Source organism: Eupeodes corollae, chromosome 3 (genome assembly GCF_945859685.1).
Source record: "Eupeodes corollae chromosome 3, idEupCoro1.1, whole genome shotgun sequence".
Lineage (NCBI taxonomy): Eukaryota > Metazoa > Arthropoda > Insecta > Diptera > Syrphidae > Eupeodes > Eupeodes corollae.
Window position 1 is genome coordinate 76,357,083 of NC_079149.1, and position 26,716 is coordinate 76,383,798.

Consider the following 26,716-nt stretch of genomic DNA (forward strand, 5'->3'; position numbering starts at 1 on the left):
GCAACGAGGTAGTGGTCCGTGTCGATGTTAGCTCCTCGGAAAGTTCGTACATCCATGATGCTGGAAGCTTGTCTGGCGTCGATCGCAATATGGTCAATCTGGTTGACGGTAGATTGATCTGGAGAAGTTCAAGTTCCTTTGTAGATATTGAGGTGTGGAAAACGCGTACTGGCTACCATGACGTTTCGCCCCGCAGCAAAATCTATGAGCCTGAATCTGTTGTCGGAAGTGTTGTCGTGCAGCCTGTTCTTCCTGATTATTTCACCAAAGACGTCTTCCCTTGCTAGCTTGGCATTAAAATCGCCCAGGACTATTTTAATATCGTAGCTATGGCACTCCTCATATGTTTTGTCTATGAGCTCGAAAAACATATCCGTGGTGTTGTCGTCACACCACAATTCAAAAATTCAAATAATAAAAAAATTGCACTTTTGATAATCATATGTTGTTAAGGCAATATAAGAGCTTATTAAAAAAAATTATTGAAATCAGTTCACATGTTGTTGAGAAAATTAAAAAAACAAAATAACGGTTCCAAGAGCGGTACCTTTTCTGAGCAATACAAAAATATGTTTTTCTTATTAAAAGAAGCCAAGTTAAAACATACAATTTAAGAGAAAATTAAAAAAAAAACTATCGGTTTGTTTATGAGAAAATTCGAATTTTCGGCTTTTGACTAAACAAATTTTATGGAGACCACTGTTAGTTTTGATCTTTAAAAAAAATGAAATAACGCCTAACGCAAATCTGCTCAAAATCTTAACTTCCAACTTTGAACATTCATTTTGATTTCAATTAGCTATTACTCAAACAAAAGTGGAACTCTTGTTGTTTTTGGGACCAAATTTTGTTTGACCACCAAGTGTATATGAGAACTACTGTTATTTTTAGCCTTGAAAAACGTATACTGGCTCAAAACGCAAACCAGCTACTTTTTTCGAGTTCTCTACCATCGTAATGTCATGTTTGAATAAATTCTTTTGAACTTTTTTAAGAATGCAAAACTTGCCATATAGTTCCTATAGGTCGCAAGTAATAAGATGAAATAAATGGCGAGTTTCAGGAATTTAAACGCAACTCAATATCAAGATGGCGATCTCTTATTCAAGGTTTCTTCTTAAGAACCTGAATACTTGCTCTTTCTCTTTAAAGATCTTATGAAAATATTTTAAGGCATTACTAAAGTTTTTCCCAATTCTAAATTGTTTGGAAACAAACATTTTAGTTGCTTTTAGTCGTTTATGAATTTGTGTTGCGCGATTGGTAGTACTTTTAGCAAAACAAATTTAAAGCAGTAAAATACACTGTTTGGGACAATGCACATACACTCATTAGTAATGAAACTTATACAAGGTTTCTAAAGTGATAGAACATAGAATAAATTCAGTCTCGAAAACTATTCCTGCTGGCGTTTCTTAAAGATCAGTGTCACTCCTACTTTGCTCATTATTTCTATCTCCGATTTCCATTCTAGCACAATTGTGAATTTGTGTGCAGATGACATTGCGATATTCTTATAAAATGAACAGTGAACTTCCTGATAATATAATAAACAATATTCAAATTGCATTAGAAATTATTTTCGATATGTCAAGTATTTACGTGTTTACTTAGATTTAAACCTCGAGAAACACACACAAATTACAACAAATAAAATAAATGTCTGTATATATGTCTACATCCGCTTACTAACCGGAGGTCATTACTTAGCAAATACAATAAACTTACAATTTTAAGTTGTTTTCAAGCAATACTATTGGGGCAGTTGCACCATTATGCATATTAAAAAAATTCCTTAACAAAGTGTAAAAAATGATGCTTACACTCCTCTGGCATTTCTCAACCCAAGCGTTAAAAACAGACAAGAAAATTGCCGCATTTGGAGTGAAGAGCAACCAGAAGCCGTTCAAGAACTGCCCATGCATCCCGAAAAATGCACTGTTTGGTGTGGTTTGTACGCTGGTGGAATCATTGGACCGTATTTTTTCAAAGATGCTGTTGGACGCAACGTTACGGTGAATGGCGATCGCTATCGTTCAATGCTAACAAACTTTTTGTTGCCAAAAATGGAAGAACTGAACTTGGTTGACATGTGGTTTCAACAAGATGGCGCTACATGCCACACAGCTCGCGATTCTATGGCCATTTTGAGGGAAAACTTCGGAGAACAATTCATCTCAAGGAATGGACCGGTAAGTTGGCCACCAAGATCATGCGATTTGATGCCTTTAGACTATTTTGTGTGGGGCTACGTCAAGTCTAAAGTCTACACAAATAAGCCAACAACTATTCCAGCTTTGGAAGACAACATTTCCGAAGAAATTCGGGCTATTCTGGCCGAAATGCTCGAAAAAGTTACCCAAAATTGGACTTTCCGAATGGACCACCTAAGACGCAGCCGCGGTCAACATTTAAATAAAATTATCTTTAAAAAGTAAATGTCATGGACCAATCTAACGTTTCAAATAAAGAATCGATGAGATTTTGCAAATTTTATGTGTGTTTTTTTTTTAAAGTTCTCAAGCTCTTAAAAAATCGCCGTTTATAATAAATTGTTATATATTATTTTTGTAATACTCATTCATCTTGTTATTTATGTATTATTTATAGTCTCTTTACTTGTGTATTTATTAAATTTTTTTGTTTTTTTATATATATAATATATAATCTTTATATCGTCTATTTACTTATATATTTTGTTCATTAATTAATATATATATTTGTGAATTTGTTCATTTATTTATTTAATTATGAGTTCAATTATTTATCTATTTACTTATTTGCCGATTTATTTTTTTATATATTCACTTTTTTGCTCGTAAAATAAATCATTATTTTAGTTTCTATTAAATCTAAGCATAACTTTTCTGTGATATAATTATAAACAAAAATTAATGAAGGTTTTTTCTTTGCAATGTTTTCCTTAAACTCATAAATATTAAGATATACACATGTTGTTCAAAAACTAAATATTATTTTTTAGTAGTAAGATGCAATTTTATATCATATTTCTGTGCTGTGCAATGCCTTAAAAATATTGTAAACTCTATAACATTTGTTTTCCAATAAAACAAATCTATTCTTTGGCGAAAACAATATATTATGTGTGCAATAAGTATGTAGATATTTTCAAAAATAGAGTTTTTGAAAATTATTATTATTTTTGTGTTAAAGTATCTTTATATAATAAGTAGACTTTATTTAATAAAAACTTAAAAATACTTCAATCCACAAGAGCAAATAGAGCAAGAAACTCTTCTCCCACAGTGTATAGTTACAACTAGCTTCCTACAAAAACTCCAAAATCAAATATTTTAATTTATAAAAACTATTCTGTGTTGATTTAATTCTATGTCGTCTGGAAGATATATACTTTCATTGGCGCTAGCGGATTTGCTGGTAATTGTGACAACAGTCCCACTAACATCAACAGTATATACAGTAGATTCTTGGCCATGGGGAAGTTTTCTTTGCACTCTGTCGGAATTTATAAAAGATGTCTCAATTGGTGTATCTGTGTTCACATTAACTGCTCTATCAGGAGATCGTTACTTTGCTATAGTGGATCCTTTGAGGAAATTTCACGCGCATGGTAAGACTTTTACTAGTTCCGTTTATTTTGTTTTCTTTTATTCTATACTTACTTCAGTTTTTGTATAAATTACCTACACATTACATTTCACGTGGTTTATTGTCAAGGTGGGGGAAAACGAGCTACGCGTATGACCATATCAATCGCTTTTTCCATTTGGATTCTCGCAGTTTTGTGTGGCTTACCAGCTTTAATCAGCACAAGTGTTAAAGTAAGTTAATTACAGAGAAAGGAAATATAAATAACCACACGCAGTTACACAACTTGAGAACGAATTTATTTAATAAATAAATTAAATTATGTTTTCCTTTTGCAGAGGGTCAATATTAATAGCAACAAATCGTTTTCCTTGTGTTATCCATTTCCGGATGAGTGGGGACCTGGTTACGCAAAACTTATGGTACTTTTGAGATTTTTGGTCTACTACGCTGTGCCATTGATAATAATTGGTATATTTTATGTGCTGATAGCCAGACATTTAGTTTATACAGCAAGTGTTCCTGGAGAAATGCAAGGAGCTGTTAGACAGGTAATTTCGAAATAATTTATGATGTTTAAGATTTCAAGCATGTATTCGTTTGAAAAGAACCCAGTCAATAACACCCTACCAAAAACCATTAGATGAAGTTTCTCAGTTCTGATCCTTAGTATTTATACCTTTCTTTCAAAAAAAAAATAATTAAAAAAAAACTAACTATGGAGGAGTCACTAGAAAGTACCTGCTCTTTTAAATACCTTTCGCAATGCCAATCGTTTTATCTCGCTTGTGAATCCATGTGAGTAGTGACATTTCCTTAAAGAAGATTTGTTTGCTACTGGCTGCTAGAGTGCGTTTTCACTTTCGATTTGATATTAACAGATTCTAGCATTAAATTTATATAATTTTTTGAATTTATAAATTGATTGGCCATGCATTTAATATATATATACATATATATTTTAGTCTTAGTGGATTTGTCAATTCGTTGCATGAGGAAGTACCCGTGGACTGAACGCAAAACCTCAACATGACAGTCCTATGCACTCACCATTAAAAATTTCCTTAAGTGTGCGTTTATTAAAAAATTGAAAACCATTGATTTTATACAAGGATTTTTTAAATAATTCGAACAAACGATATGTTTTAAATGTGCCTCAGTTTAAACTTTAAAGTAACTTTATTGAAACTCTGTTCTTCCATCATTGAGAAACTTGTTTTTTTTTGTATTATATACACAATTATGAGTATTAACTATCATTATCTGGAGTAATGGACTATCAGGGCCTCAACCATACTCTATCTCATCGAGGTCTATAGTTTAGCACTAGTTCCAGCTGTGACTGGATGGGCTAAGTCATGGTAAAAAAACGCACGGGAAGTGCCCCGGCTTAAACGCTTTCGGGCACAAATCGGATAGGCAACCCTAGTGTATAGAGTATCTATATTAAGTAAGAAATATTAGACACATTTAGTAATCGAGCTAAGTGATCCGAAAGTCGTCTCTTCGCGTATCTGTATGTTCGTGTGGATGTACTTTCGTACGTTTGGAATATCTTTTTTCGTCCGTTATAATATCTCAAATCAGAGACTTTAAATACATTTTATTTTACAGATAATAACTTAAATTATATTTTATATTATACATTGTGACGTAATACCCAATTGTTATTAACAGTTTTGTATACATACAAAAAATTGGTGTGGAATCCACTTAGGTGATTGTTGATAAATAAAATTCAATCGAATTTGATCCATGAGATAGTCAAATTGATAGCTAAACAGTTGTCACCACAAAAATTTGATGGTCATCTTCGTACAAATATGTCGATTCTAAGAGCTAGAGCTTTAAGATGATTACACAAACGAATGGTAAATGTTCTTATATACCTTTTTCCGTAAAAAAACTAAACATTTTTTGTGACCGACAAACCTTAAGCTTTAAAAAAAACACAAGAAAAGTGAGTATGTTATTAAAACACAACGAATTTGATACTTTTTTGTAGATTTTGTATAATAATTATAATCTTAACTTCTAATCTAAAATTGTTGAACTGAATTGAATTGAGTATCAAAAATATGATAGTCAATTGTAACCCCAGCCGATTCCGCCCTTGAAAAAAAGTATTTCTCACACGACTATTTTGAGAACAGAAAACAAAATAATTGTATTTTATAAAAAACAGTGTGCTTAACATTTGGCATAGTATTTAACTAAATCCAATTGACAAGTTTCTTACAAAAAAAAAAAAAACTACACAAAATTGGTAACAACTGATTTTCGACTCAAATCAAATGAAGTTAATGACTTCATAATTATTTTATTCTATGCAAAATATCAAAGTATATATTAGGTATTTTTTTTATATTTCGGGAACAAAGAAAGATTATGAAATCAAACTTATTTTATCATATGCAAAATATGTTGTTAACTATTTAGTTAATTAGTTTCTTAATTAGTTTAGAAAAAGGCGTCCTTTTTTTGGATATTCCGTTATTCAGTATCTGATATATTTTTTCAATACATCAAAAGTTATTAAAAATTTGCGCGTTCTTATACTATTTTTATTATTTTTTTAAGGTCCGTGCTCGAAAGAAAGTAGCTGTCACAGTTCTTGCATTTGTGGTAATATTTGGTATTTGCTTTTTGCCATATCATGTGTTCATGTTATGGTTTTACTACTGGTAAGTTTTGTAAATCATATTTTTCCATCCAAATATCGTTTTATTTTGTTTTAACATTTCCTCAGGCCAACCTCGCAAAATGACTACAATTCGTTTTGGCATGTGCTGAGAATTCTTGGTTTTTGTTTATCGTTTGCCAACAGTTGCGCAAATCCTGTTGCATTGTACTTTGTTAGTGGTGCATTCCGAAAACACTTTAATAGGTATTTGTTCATTAACTACAATCAAGACGCATGACACATAGATACAATAATTGTGCAATTTTAATAAAAAAAAATGTAATGTTTAAATATCAGGATGTTTAAAAAGATCTATACAAAAACCAAACCTAAAAACAAGGACTGATACATTTCAAGGACAAAAATTGTCTAAAAATCCTACTTAAATGCTTTTTTATGTGTGTTTTATGCTTTTTTAACATTGATGTGTTTTATCTATTAACAAAAGTTTAAAATATCTAATCTTCAAAATATAATATGTATGTATATTGTATGTATATGTTGTTTAAAGTGTTCAATAAAAAACAAGACATATTTAAGTACGTATGGCTGATAAGAAAACGAATTTTCGCTCCTTTACCTAGATATTTGTTTTGTCAAGGATATGCAGTGGGAAGGAAAAAACGGGCGGATACTATAGGTGCTCGAGATACATCACTAACAAGCACTGCTTCGAGGAGATTTACATCAAGACGGTCGTATCAACAGAGTACAATACAAAGGTAAATTTAGAACTATTTTATTTGAAGACTATTCTATGAAGTTTAATAGGATTTTTTCAAAGGGTTGAAAGAATGCATGCTAATGTCTTTGGTCATCTGTTAGATACTTGTTTTTTGTTTGCAGTTTGGATGTTGTGAAGTTTTGTCTTCCAATATCAGTTATCTGTAGCTATTGCTACCACAAACACACAAATTCAAAACTAAAATTTATTTATCAATGGAGTAAATCTATATTCTATAGCAAGAATTTTCCTAAGAGATAGGTATTTCCGTGTTCTAATAATTTTCAAAGTACGATATTTCAAACAAACGTAACCGTGTATTTCTTAAAATAGCTTTTTCAAAATATCTAAATTTTAAAACTATACAAGCTTTTTTATATGAGAAGATAGTCCATAAGTGAATTAATTTTGTTGATGCATACTGTTTATGTCAAAGGTATCTGAACATTTAAACGCCCAACATTTTTTTAAAAGCTAATAATTTCTCAAATCCTTTGAGACTAGACAACGCAATACAAGATAATAAAGTAACAAGATTTTAGCTTGTTTTGCGTAGTTACTTAGAGTCATAGCTTATATTCCTTTCCAAATTGACAAGTTAAGTATTTAGAAACCGTATGAAGAAATAAATTGATACAGATTTGAGTTTTAATTCTAAAACTATTACCAGTTTTAACGTTAAAAAGAAATTAGGGGTATACTAATTGAACAATAGAGTTTACTTAATTTTTTAGTTCTGAGCTCTCTGAAAAATGTTGCTTGCTGTTAAAAATATTATAATCGAAATTCAGTATTCTAGTATATTCAGTATATTAGGATAATTTATTAAGTTTTGTATAGATTTTATTGTTACTGAATTTCTTTAAAGTGTAAGTTGAAATCTTGAGTGAAAATGGCAAAGAATTCAGTACAATAGTAAGCTTTTTTCCAATTGTGCTCAACCGACAAAGCTTGTTGCAGCAAAACAAAGCATTGATTATCTTCCTGCTTGCTGCCTAGGACACGAAAAGGTATTATCCCTGTTTATTCCACTATTCACTTCAAGTGTCAAGGAAAGGGCTTAAGCCGAAGGTTTATTTTCTTGTTTGCTGATAGGGGTAGAAAAAGGAATAGCAACCGATTGTCCAGTTGTTGCCATCTAAGAGTATCAAGGACAAGTCTATCATCCTCAGTGCTCCGCCCAGCATTCCTTAACCTTTTTTAGGGACAGGTCATATGATCCGTACCGCTAATAAAAACAATTTATTATATTATTCGAAATGCCGTGTTCTTTTTTTTACAAAAATTAATCAGTTTGTATGTATGAACAAATTTCTAAACTTTAGTATTAATAAGGACAAAGTATATAAAATATTTTGTATTGCCGGTATAATGTTAAGAATTTAAAGATTTCAAATGAATAGATGTTCGAATTGGAGTTTGACCATGTTTTTTGCTTTTTGTGGAAAAAGAACCTGGATATTGGTGAATCTTCATCAGCCACGTAGTACTCGCGGCATGATGGTTAGTGCGATGGACTCTCACGCTAGAGGCCTTGGGTTCTATAACTGCCTATATGCCATCTAAAGGTTTTTTCACGGGTACTGCCTCTTGCGAGGAACTGACAAATTCTCCAAGAGTAATTCTTGTCATGAAAAGTGCTTTCTCAAATAAGCCGTACGGATTTCATTTAAAAAACTGTAGGTCCCCTCCATCCCTGACAACAGTACTCGCACACAGGAATGGTTGAGAGTTGTAAGTCACTATTCCCTAGTTCTCAACGGATTGTTGCGCCACCCAATTTATTTATCTATTTAAAAGATTAAGATGCCTTTTGCAAAATAGCATCTCAATCCTTCGAAATAATTTTGTAATTGAAATAAAATCTTTCATGACGAAGTTGAAATTGGAAATACAGGTTGATCCATCTACTGGTTCCTTTTTTAAAATAGGTTATTTTGACACTGACCGCTGTTTTCCGCTCGAAATCTTGATAGAGTGTTAGAGTATTGTACCTCCACAAAAAAAAACATCGGAAAACAAACAAAATTGTACCTCGACTTGGAGCTGCAGCCCGAAATTATCAACAAAGTCTTTGAAAGTTGAAGTGACAGAATGCGCTACTGCGAATCCAGCCGAGTAACTTAAACGATTTTATGTTCTTTATCTATTAAAAGCCATATCTAATAAAAAAACACAACTGGTGTTTTTAATTACATTAATGCACTTGTATTTCACCTACCTTTAAGGAGAATACGCAATTTCCTTGATCCATGAATAGTAAAATGGGTTACAATAATTCTTAGATTATAACTAATTGTGGGCTCAATTCAAGTCAAATCAAAGAAATGTTTAAATTCAATTTCTTATAATATAACTCTTAATTTCTGAGTGTGTCAATTTCATTCGTTTTCACAGAAGAATATATATACATATATTTTGTATACTCGTACATATCTGCCTGTGTTTCTGACATTTTAACTATCAAAAACCTAACCTTTACTCGGTGAATGTCGGTGACGTATTGCACAAGATAGATAATTTATAAGGCAATGTTTACAACTAAATTTATATGGCAAAATGTTAATTCTAAGAAAACTTAAAAAAAAAATGTTTATTTGATTAGTATTATTTAATAATAATATTTAATACCGCAAATGTTTTCCTTATGCTCCGTAACACCATGTATTAAATACGAATAGTTTACATATTAAAATCATTTTTTTGTATCGAAACTTTAAAGTTTCTCTTAGTTTTAACAACTGCGACATTTATAAATTTAACTTACAAAATATTATAATTTTTCAAAATAATGTATTTTACTATATTTACAGATTACAAGATACAACAGTTACAACCATGTTGCCAAATTGTGTGAATTTTCATGATGCGGATGCGGGCTGTGGATACAGCAACTCCAGAAGTGACAACAATATTATATGAATATCAATTGTTTAATTTAATTTTGCAAAAATATAAAACAACCTGCAGTTCAAGAATAAAAAGTACACATTTCTAAATATAACTACAATAAAAGAATAATATAATTGCAATAAACGAATATAACTAGCAAGCGTTTAAAAATGTTGACGTTTCATTTTCCATCATGTAAATTTTTGGATACCTTACCTTTGTGTATGTATGTTTGTAAATAAAGTATTAGATATTCAATTTAATTTTAACAAGTTTTTATTTAACAAATGTAGTTTTATTTGTTACAAACGAAAGATTATGACCTTGTAAATATCGCTAAATAGTTTCAGCTAATACAGATATCTTACATGGAAAAGCTTCCAATCTTTCCTTTCCTTTCATTTACATTTTTTTTTCTAAAAACAAAATATGCAAGACATTTATGAAGCCCTATGCATTTAAAAATTTGTCGGATTCTTACATTATTCAACAGCACAACAATCCAAAACAATCATCACGTCTAGTGAAAAAATTGAGTAAGCAAGGACAAACTTGCTCCGAAAAGATGTCACGACCTGTAGGCCAGCATTCCAGGAGTTGTGCAATGTGTAGCCATGATTAAATATATGGGTTACCTGACCATGCACTAACGTTTTAAGTTGGAAAACCGGTAAATTTGCTTTGGATTAAATCACAATGGTATACATCCCAAATACGACTAAGCATATTAATAGTTCTTTGATAAGTTCTGATTCTGTTTTTGATAAACTTAACTCAGATAAAAAAACGCTTAATTTTAATATTAATGATTTAAATGTTAAAGAAGATTCGCATGATTTGCCTTTCTGATAATTATCTGAACCGCATTGGTCCCTTTGATGACTTTTAGGGGGTATTTATTTATCTTAGTCAACTATTAATTTTCCCAACAATTTTTCAATTCTCCATGTATACCGACACTTTGGTTACTAAGAAAAGGGGTACTCCTAAATTGCCTTACAAGTTTGAAAAAAAAACAGCGGTCATAAAGAGCAGTTCTTCTTTTTTTGTGATGTTTTCTGTTGCCTTCAAAATCGCGATTTCTTCGTAGCCAACAAACGGACGAGTTTGGCAGCTATATTATAAATTATTCTATACAGTAAGTATAGATGATGTCACATCCGGCTTTGAGGTCGATTAAAATGTGGGAGGCGACTTTTTTGAGTTTTTCTTCCGGGATCTGCCAGGAAAACTGACATATTAAAGGATTAAGATGTCCTTAATTTGAATTTTGCTTTTAAATTTTTAACATTAGGTCCTCAAAATATTTAAAAATGCTAAAAACAACCAAAACGGAGTTTTGAAGCCTAAGTTAAAACTCGAAATATCTCCTAACAATAAATTGTATGAAGGCTTTGAAAAGTACAAATCCCTTTCTTTTAGATACAATTTTAAGAAAAATGGTTTCGAGTTTTTTTAGATTTAAAAAAAAAGACTTGAAAGAAACTTTCGAATATTATATAAAAATATTTCAACTGAATATTGAACTAAGGAATTATATATTTGGACTTTTTTAACATAACGCTTAGTGCTGATGATTTCAAGCAAGGTCTGAAATCACCTGAAAGATTTGACAGATTGCCGCCGAATAGTTTGACGTTGAACACCTCAATTTTGTTTGGCATAGTGCAATCATCCTAGATGGTAATTTCAGTACATCGTGGCCATTATCGATCTTTTTTCACTTTGTAAACTCTAGGTTGTTTTATTAAGTGGCAGCTCAATTAAATTACTCCAATGCCAGATCCCAGATGATAAAACGGCTTATACGAATCCATTAATAGACAGTTTTTTTCCGAGAATTAATGAGTTGAGAGTTTCACATGAATCCGCCTTGGTTATTCAAAAATTCTAAACGCCGAAGGAAAAAATGTTTAGTGGATAGTGTAATATATTTTAAGGGTAAATGATATTTTTGTTAAAAAATTAGACACACAAATGTCGTGTACTTCAGTTCCATTCTTGCTTACCGTTTTTTTTAGCATGAACTATAGATTGGAATAATTAAATTGAATTTAAGTTAAATACAGGGTGAGATCATTTTAATTTGAAAAACTTAACTCAACTCCTTTTCTAGTTGTAACTTTTTTGATTTATTGGTATTTTAAGTTTGCCAAATTGCAACCATTGCTTTATTTTGTATGTTAAACAGTAAAAGATTATGGTTTTTATTATATTTTACTTTGCACACAGAAAGTCCAAGGCCGAAGACTCAAAAACGTTTTTTTTTTTATGATAGTTTCAAAATTTGAATGTCGTTCAATGTTTTCAAGTGCGATAACATGATGAATTTAATCACACTTTCAACCTCTACTGTCACTTCACTATATGATTAAAATATACATATGTTAAATTATTTTTTTTATACTTTCTTAAGACGTTATTTTTGCAATTCCATTTTTTTCAACACAATTAAAGTTTATTACCTCCATTACAGCTTCTCATTTACAAAAATAACATCCGTTTAATGAAAACAAAAAATTACATTTTTCTCCTTGTATGTTTGTCATTTTGTTTTAATGAAAGCGAAACCATAAAAATCTTATTTTCCATAGATTTTTCTAATGTACGAGTATCTAGTTGAAATTTAATTTTTCCATGAATAATATTTCACGGAATTAAATTGAGGTACAAATTAATATCATCTACATAATGGAATATGCAAACACAGTCCTGCTTGTATGCCTAAATTAAATATAGCTTTCAAATATTACAATAGCACCCGTAGGTTTAAATACCATTTAAGGACTTCCCTTTGAGATTTTCTTAAGTGTAAGAACCTACAAAAATTGTAACCAAAATTTAAAACAAACAATGTTGTAGGTTTTGAATGTAAACACACATTACACAAGTGATAATTATTTAGAAGATTCTTGGGATTTTGCTTTGTGACCAAAACAACTTTTATCTACTTTTTGACTTTTGGGGTGGAATTAACCGAATTCGGCCTTGAAAAACCATATCGTACATAGGGTTTGTTTGTATGGGCAATGTAGGGCAAGGGAGAATGGGCGGCTTCGGCCGAGCAGTGTAACACATTGAGACCCTTATCATATTTATTTTGAAAGTGCGTACTTCTGGATCGCATGCCTGGAATCATCATGAATTTTATTATTAATACATTTAAATTGATTAATAAAACAAGAAAAAATCCACATGTTCCAATGCGAACGTAAGAGTGTGTTACCAAAGCTACTTTATCATCCTTGATCCTGGTCCAGACATTTTATTTTTCATAAAAGGTTTGAAACTTTGTCTTTGGATATGAATCTCTTTTAGAAAACGAAGTGTATTATTCAAGCTACAATTCTTTTCCTCCTATTACAAGAGTAGATTGAAGAATCCAATTAAATACAAATATTTCGATTTAATACAATTAAATTAAATCGAATTTGAATAAAACCCAACTAAATTAAATTATTAATTCAAATGCCAAACATTTTAAAATTAGCTATCTCTCTAAGCACATTTTTGGGGTTTCCTTCATAAATAATATTTTTTTTTAATTATTTATTTAATAATATCACTTGCAAGAGTATTGTTGTGGTTTTACAAAAGTTAAAAAAGTTAATCATAATTTTTTAAAGCGAACTCATATTTTTCGTACAGTTGAGGGAGAGTTTGGAAAAATAAAACATAAAAGTAATCTCGACTGTAGCTTAATTGCAACTAGAACCAAATCACTGCATTTCGGTGCATACCGGTAACTTATATATCTGAGAGTTCAACACATCCAAGAGAAAATCTATTTTTATCAATTGGAGTAGCTGCATGGTTAGGTAGGTATAGGAAGGTACTTAACAACAAATATTTCCACCGATCTAGTAAATATCCCATTTACACTCGTAGACGGTCGGAGGCAGGTATATATACATATATTTTGTATGTTTCTTGATATTGAAGCAATTTGCAGGAAACCAAAAAAATATATCCAATTCCCAAACATTTGTATACCTAGGTAGCGTTTGGCAAGCAACAAGCAAGCAGTAGCCGTAGCACAAAATTTGGTTGAACCAAAAAACAAAAAAGAAGGAAAGTATTCATCAAAAACCAACACGAACCAAAGCCCAAAGACCATGAATCGAATTCCCAATATATGAACGGAAAATATAGGTACATGTATCAAAGCCGTACCTTAAATAAAAAAGATAATTCGAAAGGGGATGACTTAGAGGATTCTTATGGGTATAGACAGCGCAAAATGTGAACTTGCTTGAAATCTTTAGGTAACACGTACAATTTATTTTTACCCTCAACGAAGTTTCAAAAGAATCTACGAGATTACTTTGGCATTTTTGGCAATATTTTATTAATATATGCTTTGATCTTAAGTTTAAACTCCAAAATTGATACAAATCAATTTTTCTGGATAAATAACCATTCTTTTGAAGTTTTACTTAATTTGATCAAATGTCTAGTTTAATGTTTCAGAAATAAAAATAATTAAAATACACAGAAAAACTTTTTAAACTCCAATTAAAAACAAACGAAATGGCTTAACTTCGTTACGAAATTTGAAGGATTCATGTCAATAATATTGAAGAACAATTCCTTAGTTTAAAACCTATTTTCTACTTTGGTCAACATACATTTCTTGAAATGGTCCCCACAAACGTTCCCTTGAAAATTCTAAGTTCTCCTTTTTTGAATGATACTCACAACATTTAAAATTCTCTTCTGACTACGCTCATGAACGTTTTACCTACGTACATACATTACTCGAAGCGAACCTTGCAAACTCAACTCCCTACTTTAAATGCCTCTTAGTCATTTATAGCAATATGATGTATTATAATAAGAAAGGCAGAACAAAGACACACAAATACAATCCTCGAACTCTAAAAATGCTGCTCATGCGCGCACCCCGTAACACTCATACTTATACAATCACACATATGTTTCAAACTTATACCTTATCGAAAAAAAATTGTTAAAGATATTATACCTCCCGAGTTCGAGGTATATTTCAGGTCTAACAAGTTCCAGATGGTAGCGTGCCCGGTATTCGCAAAGGGATGCGCGCGCGCAGTTTAGTCTTTTTAGTTCGGTCTGAGGTTTAAGTCGTAGCGTATGTACAGTACATAAAACATTTTTTAGGTACAAAACGTACATAAGGTGATAAATAATATAAGTAAACAAAAAAATATTCAACGTTTATAGAACAAATTTTGTTTATTAAAAAGGCGTTATATTCATAACAGCGTCAGCGCAATCGAAGCGTTCTCATTGTTTAAAGTGGCAGCTGCCGATATTTTTAATTTTAAACGAGTACAAAAAAGCAGATGCCGATGCTGATACAGTTAAAGAAAAATAAAAACAAGCATTCTGTTGTTTTAAGATTTTCAAAATTGAAAATATTTTAAACGTGAAATTTATTTAATAAGTGTTAAAATCTGTGTTGATGATAATTGTGTTTCCCAAAAAGCAAAAAAATAAAAAAACGTCATGAAATATCTAAAAGTGTACAACGTAATTCGGGTGTTATTTCTTTCCTTGATTTATATTATACCTTCAATTTCTTCATCACCTACCACTGGGTCTCATGAAGGCTATCACCTTCATTCCAGTAGCAGCTTTCCCTTATCATCTGGCATGCGTTATGATGATTGGCGTAGAATTGAATCTATGGATTCGAACGGATTATATCTCTTGGAATGGTGGACTCAAACAAAGGATATTTATTTTCGTGTTACCGTAAATACTCAAGGATTTATTGGATTGGGTTTTTCGCGAAAATCCACTCGGATGTCTGGCTCAGATTTGGTTCTCCTTTGGGTTGATGATCATACAGGAAAGCCAAATGCTTTGGTAAGCCATAGAAATAAATTAAATACCTACAAATGTACATAGTATGTAACTTTGCTTAAAGGATCTATTTGTTTCTTGTCATTTCTGTAAAATGAGATGCGCCGAAAGATATAACAAGAAATCGTTATTGGGATAAACGGAAATGGATTTTTTTTTATAAATATATCAACCATGCTAAAGTTTTCGTTGGTATATAATATTTGGGAACCTACCTTCATGAAAATCAAAACCGATGTAATTCATTATTTCAGAATTATATACATACATACATACATACTCTATAAGCTTGAGAAAAAATGTTGCAAAAATGCGTACTGAAGAACAATACTTTTCTGATTTTAAAGGGTTTTTAAAATGAATAGGGGAATTTTATTCTGCGTATAGACGAATGATAAACATGCTCATATGTTTAACATTCGGTTCAGGTTCAAAACAGGGGAGAGATATATGTACATGTGTACATGTGTATGTTCTTGAGAAAATGTTTCCTAAAACGATTAATTTTTAAAGAAATAATGATTAAAGTCGAAAATTAGCAGCTTAAATTTGCCTTAAGTCTAAACATTTACATGGCTTCATTTAAAGCCAGAATAAGTTGAAATGCATGACATGCTTAAAATTGAATTAGTGATCAATCGCCCAGATTGGGTGCTTGCAATTTCGAAAACTTTTGATTTTCTATAACTAAATACTTCTGGTTTTAAATACTTTTACCTGTTTAATCTTTTTCAAATCTTCCATTTGAATTAGAAACAAAATATCTATTAAGCTTATTGTTGAAAGTTATTATACCTACCATATTTATTTATCTGTTATTATTTATTTATTATTAATTAATTAATAATAATTAATATTTGTTTGTGTCTATCGTTTGTTTTTGTTTGTTCATTCAAGTTAACATAATAATAAAAATATACTTAAAAAAAATTAAAATTAGTAAATTACACACTTTAATCAAAAAAATAAAAATTAGTAAATTACACACTTTAATCAAATTTTTAAAGAAGCTGTTGTCCACATAATAAAATTGCCAAATTTGAAGTATTATACAGTTAATGTTCCGATGAAAAAACAAGCAAAAAATACATTTGGTATGACAGCCCTACACACAAACGTCACTGTACCACCGGTCCGAGCAACAAAAAAGTTATTAACAAAACATGGTTATGGTTTTTTATCAAACAATAAGGTTATGATTCAGGGAACTCACGAAGTACATCCTTAAACTTACTTATTTCAAAAACCATGTTTAAAATAAATCTTAAATGAATGAGTAATAGTTTTGTATATACTTTTAAATGGTTAAATTACATTTTTAAATATTTGTATTTGTCTAAATAAAAAGTTATATTAAATTGAATTTGTGTAGGTATACAAAAATATGAATAATTTGCATTAACTAAGAGGAGCTACATCTTGACGATTTAAGATTTTCCTTTGTTTTTATATGTATGTATGTGCATATGTACAATGTACATATGTTTTTTCGAAAATATAAGACCTCACTACCTCACTCACTCACTCACTCACTCACTCACTCACTCACTCACTCACTCACTCACTCACTCACTCACTCACTCACTCACTCACTCACTCACTCACTCACTCACTCACTCACTCATTCACTCACTCACTCACTCACTCACTCACTCACTCACTCACTCACTCACTCACTCACTCACTCACTCACTCACTCACTCACTCACTCACTCACTCACTCACTCACTCACTCACTCACACACTCACTCACTTACTCAATTTCTGTCTTGCAATCAAAGCCTAAAAACTGATAACTTCCCATCCCGTCTGTCTATTTGTCTTGCTTAAAAGTTTGTCTATTTGTACTCGTATCAATTTTTACCAAATTTGCGTACTATTTTTTGTAGATTTTATATTTTATGAAAAAACGGACTGTTGGATTTTTATATAAAAATCATTGAATATTGAAAACAATATTTTCTGTGAAATAAATAAGTTGGAAGCCAATATCTAAAATTTTTGAAAAGATATTTTCAGTCGAAAATCAATTTTTACTAACTTTTGTTAATTTTTTTTTTCGGTTTTTAATTTTTTGTAAAAAAAACTGTCAATTCGATTTTATTCAAAATTTTACTGAATGTTGACAACAATATTTTTTGAAAGATAAAAGTAAATTAAAGCCAATATCTCAAAGTTTTGAAAAGATATTTGAGTCGAAAATGAATTTTTACCAACTTTTGTTATTTTTTTTTTAGGTTTTTATTTTTTGTAAAAAATCTGTCAATTCGATTTTATTCAAAATTTTACTAAATGTTGACAACAATATTTTTTAAAAGATAAAAGTTAATTAAAGCCAATATCTCAAAGTTTTGAAAAGATATTTGAGTCGATATTCAATTTTTACCAACTTTTGTTATTTTTTTTTCGGTTTTTAATTTTTTGTAAAAAAACTATCAATTCGATTTTTTTCAAAATCTTACTGCACGTTGAAAACAATAGTTTTTGAAAGGTAAAAGTGAATTTAAGCCAATATCTCATAGTTTTGAAAAGATATTTGAGTCGAAAATTAATTTTTACCAACTTTTATTATTTTTTTTTTTAGGTTTTTATTTTTTGTAAAAAATCTATCAATTCGATTTTATTCAAAATTTTACTAAATGTTGACAATAATATTTTTTAAAAGATAAAAGTTAATTAAAGCCAATATCTCAAAGTTTTGAAAAGATATTTGAGTCGATATTCAATTTTTACCAACTTTTGTTATTTTTTTTTTCGGTTTTTAATTTTTTGTAAAAAAACTATCAATTCGATTTTTTTCAAAATCTTACTGCACGTTGAAAACAATAGTTTTTGAAAGGTAAAAGTGAATTTAAGCCAATATCTCAAAGTTTTGAAAAGATATTTGAGTCGAAAATGAATTTTTACCAACTTTTATTATTTTTTTTTAGGTTTTTATTTTTTGTAAAAAATCTGTCAATTCGATTTTTTTCAAAATTTTATCGAATATTGAAAACAATATTTGTTATAAGATAAAATAAGTTTTAAGCCTAAATTTCAAGTTTTTGAAAAGATATTTGAATCGATATTCAATTTTTACCAACTTTGAGTAATGTTTTTTTTAGATTTTTATTTTTTATAAAAAAACTGTCAATTCGATTTTTCTCAAAATTTTATCAGATTTCAAAAACATTATTCTCCGTTGCTCAAAATTGTTTTGGAGATAAAATTATATTTTAGTCGTAAAATTTTGGAGGTGACAAATTTTTTTTTTCAGTTTTTTTGATTTATAAAAAAACCGTTAAATAGATTTTTTTCAAAAAATATACTTCTTTGAGATCACGTCACAGTTTATTATATAAAATTTAATTCAAGTCTCTAGCGTTTTTGGTTCGTAAGATATTTAGGGTTAACCAAAATTTTCACCTTTTTTTTAAACTGCTATGGTAAAAAAACCACCCACGCAATTTTCTTGAGAGCCCTTTCTGCATCTTTCTGCCTTATTATCTGTATAACAAAATTTATTTGGAGTCGATATCTCTTCTGGTTCTTGAGCTATGGACAACGAAAAAAACGTCGCGAACAGACATCTTCCTAAAAATCTTTTATTTAGACTCTATTGACCTTGAAACGTCGAGAAATGTCAAAATTTTCAATTTGACAAATCGGACCCATTACAATAACTTCCTATGGGAAGTTAATAAACAGCGAAGAACTCTTAGAATATTACCTATTTTCTTAGAAAGTACAAAATTACATACTTGAAATACATTATAATTCAATGTCCGAAACACATGCATTAAATTAAAAAATAAATAAACAATCTTCTAAAAAATCGATCAGGTAGGATTACCTACGTTATTGCATAAAATCAGGAATAGCTGGATGGTGGGAATTTTACCTGATTCACTTGTCACCTTTCGCTTCATACAAAATCCTTTTTTTGACAGGGATTTAGTGTATGTAATACTTCTATGTCATCTTCGTTGAATATTGGTCTTCCTTTTTTTATTTTGCTGTCTAAAGCATTGAAGGCGATGTAATATATACCTGCAAATTATTTGTATAAAATGTTCCGCTTCATATGTGTGTTTCTTGTAGTGGTTTTGAAAAAATAAAAAAACTGGAAACGGATTAAAGTATTCCCAAAAGCGAATGATGTGGAATGGCGGAGGGGGTTGGTGGACAATGGATGTGGTTGCTCTTCCTGTTCTACCGTTATTTTAGGTAAGAACATTTTTCAATTAATGTCTAAAGCTATATTAATTAAAGCGTAAGAGCATCAAGTTTTGTTTCCATGTTCTCAGGTTTCCAATAAGTATAGTTTATTATTATTTTTGCGAAATTTACAGTAGCCTCCAGGTAAACCAAATCCATGATCACCTCCACGTTATACCTGTCAACGTTTTTGGAAACCGATATATGCTATCTGGTGATGGCATTCTTGATCCCGTTTATGTCGGGTTGACGAAGTACCAAATCACCAACTAACTAAAAAGGTTATGTGACAATATGTCAGCATTCTGGACTTTATTAGCATTAAGTACTTACTTACTTACTTACTTGCATAAGGTGGCGCTACAATCCGGGCGTCTCCAGCCACCTCGGTCCCTTGGTAGCTGTCTCCAATTTGGCACGCCAAGTTGGTTGAGGTCTTCACCTACCTGCGTGCCACACCTTAGCCGCGGTCTTCCTCTACTGCGCTGTCCCTCGGGATTGGATTCGAAGACCTTCCGGGCAGGAGAGTTGATGTCCATTTGCTCTACATGACCTAACCATCTAAGCCGTTGGACTTTAATTCTGTGTCGCTGTCCAGCCCGTACAATTCGTCGTTATAATTTTTCTCCGTTCTCCATCTATGCGTACGGGACTAAAAATCACCCGGAGAATTTTTCTCTCGAAGCATCCTAAGAAGCTCTCATCTTTCTTTGACAGGGTCCAAGGGTCATCGTCATAAATGAGAACCGGGATGATGAGTGTCTTATAGATGTTGATTTTAGATGCTTTACTTCACAATTGCCTTCTAAGTCCAAAGAAGCAGCGATTTACAAGAGTTATTCTTCGTTTGATTTTAGCGCTGGTGTAGTTGTCTGTGCCTAGTTAGACATAGACAAAGTCCTTAACTACCTCAAAGTTATAGCTTGATCTTGCCCTCATTGACCACTAAACAAATCTTCTTCACTTCAGCTCAAAACCGCTTCACTGACATCACGCTTTGATCTTCCAATTATGTCAATATCATCGGCGTATCCGAGTGATTGGATGGACATTTGGAAGATTGTGCCTCTAGAGCTGACGGTTGAGTTTTGCACAATTCTTTCCAGAACGATGTTGAAGAAGTCTTATGACAGTGCATCGCATTGTCTAAAACCTTTGTTGACATTAAATACATCGGTGAGATCTTTACCTACCTTGATAGAGCAGCAAGCCTTCTCCATCGTCATTCTGCACAAACGGATAAGTTTGACAGGAATGCCAAAACTAGTCATTGCTCTGTCATACGCGGCTTTAAAATCGATAAAGAGTTGGTGGGTATCGATTTGATACCCACTATTAAGTAGCTGGTCAAATTGATATCTTCTGATTGTTAACATCATAGCGTTCCGACTATGGTGTATCCGACCTTATCTTTGCAAGCATTAAACCATTTAATATAAATCGAAAAACAACCGCATGTACATATACAACAATGATCTGGATTTATCATTCTAATAAAAAAGAAACGGTCGTGGTATATCTTCCCTTGCAAGTCGATTTTAATGAAACTTATTGGCTTTTATATTTGAAAGCATTATTTATTCCTTCGATTAATTAAAGATACCTTAAATGTCGAAGAGATATATACCATCATACAATAACGAAGAACATACCAATAAATTTTGTGTAAATATTACATTACGTTCTATAAAGGGTTCAACAGTTACCACTTTAATCAAGCCTTAAAATTAATGTCGAAGCACTTGAGGGCTGTAAGCATAATTCAGACATGTATGAAACGTTTTGCTCATTTTACTTTTTCTATGGGATATTCGTTTAAAACACCCACACTGAAAATTATGCTGAAGCTAAGCAACCTATCTTGAGTCCTTTCATTGAAACTATACCAACTACCCCCAACGGCCTTACTTACTATCGTTCTGAAGATTTTTAACAGTTTGATAAGGAAACTGCACTGATTAATTTATGTCTGTTTTGAGATGAATATGATTAAAGTACAAACATAAATATGTGTTTTATGTTCTCGTGTATGAAAAAGATCAAAATCATTATGTCATCACAAAAGCCTTTCGACACACTATACGCGGAGACATAGGCCCAACACAAAAAGCAAGGATAATCGAGTGAATGGATTTGAGGTTTTATTCTTGAACATATGCAACTAACAATAATTACATAAAAACATAGGGTGTTGTTAATTTCAGTTTTGATTGTTAAAGTTGTTTGTTAGTTCGGATTTAAATGGATTGTGATCAAATGAGATCAACTCCTCACAAAACGATTATTACTAGTTTTTGAGGAATGGAAAACTGCAAACACGAAGAGATTCAGAGACTTCAACTTATTATACTGAAAATCATAACATAGCAGATGTATGTATGCATAAATGTCAGATACGAGTAGGATAAAACCTTTGCAAACATACACTTTTGACATTTTAAAAATTAATTTTCGAATTTGCTTTGCAAATGATTTTTTAAGGAATTTAGTCTTAGTATTCAATTTCATCTTCAAATAAAATTCAAAAAAATAAAATAAATTGGGTGTCGCAACAGTCCGTTGTGAACCAGGGCCTAGTGACTTACAACTCGCAACCATTCCTGTGTGCGAGTACTGCTGTCAGGAATGGAAGGGACCTACAATTTTAGGCCGAATCCGAACGGCTAATTTGAGAAAGCACTTTTACATGACAAGAATTACTCATGAAGAAATTGTCAATTCCTCGCAAAATTAATCGAAAATTATTTTTTTAAATTAAGGTGGCACAGGCAAGGATTGAACCCAAGACCTCTTGCATGACAAAAATTCATAAAACTAGCCTAATTATGCATAACTTACAACTAACTTAATGATCCCATACGGACACTCTAAGTTAAACTAAACACTAACTACTAATGCCTTTCGGCCCTAAGATCTATTTTACTTCAATTTATATTTTATTTATTTCCGTATTTATTAGAATTTTTTTTGTTTTTCATATTTTGTTGTCTTTTATTATTTTTTTTTTTGTATTCCATGTTTTTTTTTAATTTATTTCAATGTTTTTTTTAATTTTATTTTTTTGTATTTTTGGTTTTTGCTTTTTTTAATTGTTTTTTTTTTCTATTTCTTTTTGTGCCACCATGCCTATTCTACTTAAAACTAAACCCTAAAACTATAAAACAAGGATGTAAGCCGGCCAAGGCTTAAAACCCATTCCCAACTACCCACTATCAAGTGCCGATTGAAGCCACGAAAACTGGTTCCCCTGCTTCACCTTATCAATTCGGTCCCGTTCGGACACAGCCCTACTGAACCGAAGGAGCTCTGCTCCGCCTTGTGCCATGACGTCCCGATTGTACAGAAGTCGCCTATCCACGGTTCTTCGTCTGCTGTGGTAGATTAACCGAACTGCCAAACTATACTGTATCAGACCGCATTTGTCTAAAAAGAGGAATGCCTCTGGTGGAATGAAGCCGCTCAAGCGTGTACTTTCAAAATACTCATCGTTCGGATAGAACGCCCCGAAAATTAATTGTTGGTAGAAGACATAGCTCTTGCAATGTTACCTCGAACGAGTTTTATCACGAAATTGTCAATTCTGTTGATTCGAGCCCCCTTGTATAGGACCTCATTGGAACAGTAATGCACATAAGAAGATTCGGCTGTTCGATATAAGCCGGTACAGCGTCGTAAACACTGCCGCTCGAACACCCGAAACTTCTCTATCTGGGAAGGGGCAACGTTGAACCACACAGGACAACCATAAACGTTCATCGGCCGTATGAGGGCCATGTAGCAAATTACCTTTACTATGGGATCAAGCCGACTGCTAAAAAACAGCCGTTTCGTCAGAGCGAAGGCTCCTCTTTCCCTGGTCAGAGCAGCATTTATAGGTCTGTCGAACTATAATATCGCTGAATCTTAAAAACTTACTTAAAAAAAAGATTTGTATTTAAAAAATGAAAGACGAGGGACGAGAAATTTTACCGTGTGCATCCAATTCTTCTGATTTTGTTGCAAAAACGAAAAAGTCTGCGTATATACGCAAGTTACAGTTTTAACTGTGATAAACAATTCTAGGGATGAAAATTAAGAAAAAATTCTCCTTGACAAAAAAAACGGAAAGACATACGATTATAGTTTTTAAAACTCCAATGCATTGGGAAAAAATGGTAACACCCTATTTTTTAGACGAAAAATTGTTTAATTTTAATAGCCTTGATGGGTCAAACTTTTATTTTCAAGATTTTTTTTCTATAATAAGCGCACACTCAATGGGATTTTTATACACTTCTTACGCCAAGATAGTGTATAGGAAGGTGAAGGATGTGTTCTAATGTTGAGACCAGTTGAGCTTGAGGTCGGAACATCAAAAATGACTGCAGATTTTTGCCACATTTTTGGACGTATAACCTTGACGCACTAACATGTTAACGCTCTCTTCCACTTGGCGCCCATAATGAACTTGTGGGTTGGGTGGAGGAGCAAAATTTGCAATTTTCTCGATAGGCTGTCATACTTACTTTATCCAATCATTGAGAAAGTAATCGTCAGTTTGAAGCCAAAAAATCCTTAACCTCAAACAAATTTATGAAGTGAAAACCTTTCATTCTAATTCGTTAACAATTTTGATTTGTTTACTTATCAGTTCACTCAAGAAAAATTGAGTTTGTTTTAGTTGAAAGCCTCGCAAGTGGGTGAAAGGCACATTATTTTTTTTTTTCTTGATCATTCTTTTTTTAAACTTAGGGAAATAATTAGCAATAATGTAATAAGCACAACAACCATCAACATTTGGAAAAAATTAACAAAGTATGAGTATCTTCAAAAATGATTGTGCTCAGTTGACGGGGAGTACACATGCACTCTCTTACACTCAAATATTCTCACTGTAACTGTGTCAAAGATTTTCATTTTAAATTAATAAAAATATAATTAATAAGTAAATTAGGTAGCTTAACTGCTCTGGATGTGTCAACTGGATTTGTCAATTGCTCCCAAGATGCAACGCACAATATACCCGTAAAAAAAAGGACAGACAGGGTTTTAACCTAAAACCCCTAGTATGACAACAAGTCGAAGTTCGCACTACTAGAAATATATTACCAATTTGTAAATGTTGTAGTACTTACTGGCATTCGATGTTCAAAAACCATTAATCTTAATCAGCTTCTATTATCCTACAACGGACCCTATAAAAAAACTAAACCAACAATGCCCTGGAAACTCAATTATTTTCTGGTCTGTTGTAAAAAAATATATTGTTTGTATATACATACATATTTTGTATGTACATACAAGTATACCTCTATAATCTAGTGGATATTTTTTCTCATCAATGTAAAATTTTAAAGCTTTGTCCTGCTTTATACGAGGAAGAATTGTTTATCAGTTTCCTTCTTTTTTTGGAAGATGGGTAGTGCTTACATACATATATTTGTTGCTTTCAAGGGTACTCAAAGTTAACAAATACCAAGTTTGCAGCAGAAAAACTTCGAGAGTTTCAAAACTGTAATTTTATATACCAACCACGAAAGAACGGCATAGGTATATGTTGACCACAATGACTTTCAATATGTTCACACTGTTCATTTTTTCCTTTTTCAAATACAATTGTAACTGTTTGCCTTACAGGAGCGTGTTATGCATTTTCTTGCAGGGAAAACTTAGAAGCCCTTTACTTGTTTATATTTTCTTCAAATTTTACATCACTTCGATATGGATAAATTTCAAAATTTTAAAAATGAATTTTTAATATGAAGGCTAGAAGGCTATTTGGCGAAAACGCAAAATGTTTGAAAAGTAAATACACGTAAGATAAAAAGAGATGTAAGACTATTTTATTAAATATGGTCATATTATATAATATGGACATATGTATGTAGTTATGTACATTCTTTTGTACTGTCATAATTTCTCCGTGGAATAAACAATCAGCACATAATTTTTTTTGATGCTACTTTAAATATTTTAGTACAACATCGGATTTGAATAAATCTCAAATATTAATTTTCACGAAATTGCTATATCCATCTTAAATATAATTTATATTTAAATTTATTCAAATCTATGTTACAAATTTTGTACAGCTTTTACATTTCTTAATTTGCGGCCACAATTTCAAAAACCGAAATAACTAATTTTTTAGCTGAGATCAAGGAAAATAAAAACCTAAAACTTAAAAAAAATCGAAGTATTAATATTTTATTTTCGACTAAAATCGACATAACAACTATATCATTAAACACAAGGCTAAACAGCTAAATTCAACTTAAAATCACAAAATTAACTTAAAGTTGAAAAAAAAAATCCAGATAGGATTATTTAACCTATGGACTAAGTGCTAGTATTGTCAATAAAAAATATTGATGATTAAATTTCCAGATTATTAGATGTACCTAAGATATGTTGCATAGTTTGTTACAAACGTATATTCCATACAAATACTTACTTTTATGGATTTTTGATACGTGCTTGTCTTTTTCCTATAGCACATGGCATGATGATGATGACGATGACGCTTTTGTAGTCAGACCTTGTAGACACAAAATTTATTTTTTCGTATTCAGTTTCACATTGTATATACATAAATAGGTATGTTTTCACACACCTATACTATACACATGTATGTAGATATAAATGCATAACTATTAAAATTCATGTCATGACTATATACAATATAAAATACTTTTGGCATTTTATACAACGTTCTCGTGTTTTATACTTTCATTGCAAATTGAATTCAAAAACAAATTTAGGTATAAATAATATAATGCTTATCTAGATACGCAAACAAAATTACAAAATTATAAATTAAATATGAT

General features: G+C 31.3%; 2 protein-coding genes across 7 annotated transcripts in view; both read left to right on the forward strand.

Annotated features, from left to right (window-relative positions):
• Positions 1 to 10,132, forward strand: part of LOC129952490 (neuropeptide CCHamide-1 receptor-like) — a 76,965-nt gene extending 66,833 nt beyond the window's left edge. For all 6 annotated transcript variants that reach the window (XM_056065087.1, XM_056065085.1, XM_056065084.1 and 3 more), the window contains 7 exons: positions 3,366 to 3,592; positions 3,700 to 3,803; positions 3,909 to 4,121; positions 6,151 to 6,254; positions 6,320 to 6,457; positions 6,838 to 6,975; positions 9,791 to 10,132. In XM_056065087.1, coding sequence (XP_055921062.1) covers positions 3,366 to 3,592; positions 3,700 to 3,803; positions 3,909 to 4,121; positions 6,151 to 6,254; positions 6,320 to 6,457; positions 6,838 to 6,975; positions 9,791 to 9,899 — 1,033 coding nt within the window. In that variant the 3' untranslated portion in view covers positions 9,900 to 10,132. The remainder of the gene's footprint in view (positions 1 to 3,365; positions 3,593 to 3,699; positions 3,804 to 3,908; positions 4,122 to 6,150; positions 6,255 to 6,319; positions 6,458 to 6,837; positions 6,976 to 9,790) is intronic.
• A 4,808-nt stretch (positions 10,133 to 14,940) lies between these two features.
• LOC129950009 (MOXD1 homolog 1) overlaps positions 14,941 to 26,716 on the forward strand; it is a 71,038-nt gene continuing 59,262 nt past the window's right edge. Inside the window, exon 1 of the mRNA XM_056061767.1 lies at positions 14,941 to 15,716. Coding sequence (XP_055917742.1) covers positions 15,354 to 15,716 — 363 coding nt within the window. The 5' untranslated portion in view covers positions 14,941 to 15,353. The remainder of the gene's footprint in view (positions 15,717 to 26,716) is intronic.